Consider the following 2567-nt stretch of genomic DNA (forward strand, 5'->3'; position numbering starts at 1 on the left):
TCGCTTCCCGAGGTGATGACCTTCCTGGCGCACATGGAAACCACCGTGGCCGACCTTCGGGGGCACTTGCCAGCTGCGGCGGCGGCGGCGGCGGCCGAGGAGGATGCGGCTCGAGCACGGGCGGCCCTCGACCGAGCGGATCGCCAGCTCCGTGCCCTGGCCCGGCGACTAGACCAGCTTACCGCCGCCGAGTTGGCGGCCATGGACCTGGTGGAGGCCCTGCACCAGGAGTCTGACAGCCTGTTCAAGCGCCTGGCCAAGGCCGAGGCGGGGCTGGGCGCGGCGCGGGCCGAGCATGCCAGCGAGGTGGCCCTGCTCCGGGGCGTGTACACCGAGCAGGTGAACAGTGCGCAGGACTTGGCCACCGGGCGGGCCAAGCAGCTGGCCGCCCTGGAGGAGCGCATCGCCGAGCTGGAGCAGAGCTTCCGCCAATGCCAGGCGGAGCTCGGCCGTGAGGCGGCCTTGCGGGCCTCCAGCCAGGCGGAGCTCCAGGCCACGCGAGACGAGGCGGCCGGTCTCGCGGCGGCTGCCTGTGCGGCGGCGAACTCGCGGGCCGCCGCGGCCGAGGCAGCCCTCCAGGCACACCAGGCACAGGCGGATGCCATGCGTGCCAGTGGTGACCGCGCCCTGGCGGACCTCCGCCGGGAGCTGGCCGCGGAGCGCGAGCACCGTACCCGGCTCGAGGAGCGAGCCGCCGCCCTCGGGCGATCGGCGTCCGTTCCACACGCCGCCGGGGCGGGCGGATCCGCCGGGCCGCCTGCGGGGCCCACCGGCTCTGTGCCGGATCTGGCCGCGCGCTTTGCCACCTCCGAAGACCAGAACCGCAAGCTGCGCCTGTTGATCGTGTCCCTGCGCAAGGAAATGTCCCGGACCCAGGCGGAGCTTCATCGGCTGCAGGGCGCCGGGGCGCCGGATGGCCCGGCCGACCGGCAGCTCAAGCGCCCGCTGGGTACCGACCACCTGGAGGCCGCCGGCGTCGATCGGCCAAGCCTCCCGCCCGCCCTGCGCCGGGATGCCTCCCTGCCGGCCTCCGATCCCGGGGGCGCTCCTCCCTGAGTCGCACCATCCCCCCCCCCCCCCTTCCCGGAGAATATACCTTGTCCTTGCGCCCCTCTCTTCGTCGCCGGGTTTTGTTGCGTGGCGCTCCCCCCGGCCCTTCCGCTGTCCCGGGTGTAGGGGGGGGGGGGGGGGGGAGCGTTTGCGCGCGGTCAAAGTTTGTTTGTTTTTTTCTCCGCCCTCCGCACGATGGCCGGCCCTTTTTCCCCGGGCTCTGTGCCGCGGCATCTTGTGCCTTGCTCGTGCGGACCTCCTCGACGGGTGTGCCCCCCGGCAGGTCGCGGCCGATCGTGGCCGAGGCCGGCGGCCACGGCCCGTGGGCACTAAGGTCCCAACGGAATTGCGTTTCACATGCCTGAGTAAGTGATGGTTGAAGCCGGGGGGGGGGGCGTCTGCCAGGAAGCAGCTCGACGCCGTCCGGGTTCCGGCCGCCGGGAGGGGGGCGAGTCGGCGCGCGCGCGCGGGGCCAGGACCGCTCCCTCGTCCTAGACCGGCGAACCTGCCCGGGAGGAGGGCCCCGGATCGCCTGCCCCCGAGTTGGCCCGCAGCTGCCCGCTGAGCGGGGCCTATTTGGGCCGGCACCGCGCGCGCCCTGGGCCGGCTCGAGGCCCGACCACCGCGAGAAAGTGCTTTTGCCCCGTCTTGCTCCTCCCTCCTCCTTGCCAGTCACAATGAAGATATACACCCGCCGCGGCGATTCTGGTATGTGCCCGAATTCCTGCCTCTCTCTCTCTCTCTCCCCTCCCCCCCCCCCCCCCCCCCCCCTTGTCCAATAGAATGGTCTCCGAGGCTTCTGGCTGCCGCTGCTGCCGGCCTGTGCTGCCGGCCTGTTTGTTTTTGTTTGCTGCCCGCCCCTCCCGGTCCCTCTACTCCGTGTGCTGCCACACGGGCCCACATGCATCGGTGATTGTGTGCCCACGCGTGCCAGGATATGGGGGGCATCCACTGGGAGTCTATCGGCGTACATGCGCACATGCACACACATGCACACACATACATGTGTGTGCATGTGTGCACCTGTCAGAGCCCCATCTGACGGAGATGCGTACAAAGGTGTGTGTTGAAGTGCTGCCGGAGGTCGGCCGCGAACGACACCGCGCATGCCTTGACCGACTCCTCATCCGAGCTGCTGGCGCCTGCTTGGCCCAGCGAAGCGGCCATCAGGTCCGGCTGGAACCGGCTCAGGTGCATGGCGGTTCTGGCCAGGAGAGCGCCCAACTGCCTCTGCGAGTGGCGAACGCGCGGCTCGTTGGCCGGCGGGCCAGACCAGGCATGGCGGGCAGCAGTGTCCCGGCTGGCGGCATTGGCGGCCGTCATTGCTGGCTGTTCCAAGCGATTTCCCCGAAGGAGTCGCCTCAGATCCGCCGGCCGAAGGAGTTGCCGCATGCCGGCCGCCGGGGTGAGGAAGACCAAATGCACAAACGCCTCGAAGCCGAGCCTGTCGAGAGGGGATGGGCGCATGCGCATGCGCATGTGTGTGTGTGTGTGAGATGGGCTTGAGCTTCCCCCCC

General features: G+C 70.4%; 3 protein-coding genes across 3 annotated transcripts in view; 2 read left to right on the top strand and 1 right to left on the bottom strand.

The window, feature by feature from the left end:
* H696_04118 (hypothetical protein) overlaps positions 1-1091 on the top strand; it is a gene marked incomplete at its 5' end in the record, with an annotated part of 8192 nt that extends 7101 nt beyond the window's left edge. The window contains one exon of the mRNA XM_009498001.1: positions 74-1091. Within this exon, the coding sequence (XP_009496276.1) occupies positions 74-1056 (983 nt within the window). The 3' untranslated portion in view covers positions 1057-1091. The remainder of the gene's footprint in view (positions 1-73) is intronic.
* A 450-nt stretch (positions 1092-1541) lies between these two features.
* Positions 1542-2247, bottom strand: H696_04119 (hypothetical protein; the record flags this gene model as incomplete). Its single annotated transcript, XM_009498002.1, has 2 exons — positions 1542-1555; positions 2106-2247. 2 exons carry the CDS (start codon positions 2245-2247, stop codon positions 1542-1544), a joined length of 156 nt encoding a protein of 51 aa, XP_009496277.1.
* An 81-nt stretch (positions 2248-2328) lies between these two features.
* Positions 2329-2567, top strand: part of H696_04120 (hypothetical protein) — a gene marked incomplete at both ends in the record, with an annotated part of 2155 nt that continues 1916 nt past the window's right edge. Inside the window, one exon of the mRNA XM_009498003.1 lies at positions 2329-2455. Coding sequence (XP_009496278.1) covers positions 2329-2455 — 127 coding nt within the window. The remainder of the gene's footprint in view (positions 2456-2567) is intronic.

This window comes from Fonticula alba (assembly GCF_000388065.1).
Source record: "Fonticula alba strain ATCC 38817 unplaced genomic scaffold supercont2.6, whole genome shotgun sequence".
Classification (NCBI taxonomy): domain Eukaryota; order Rotosphaerida; family Fonticulaceae; genus Fonticula; species Fonticula alba.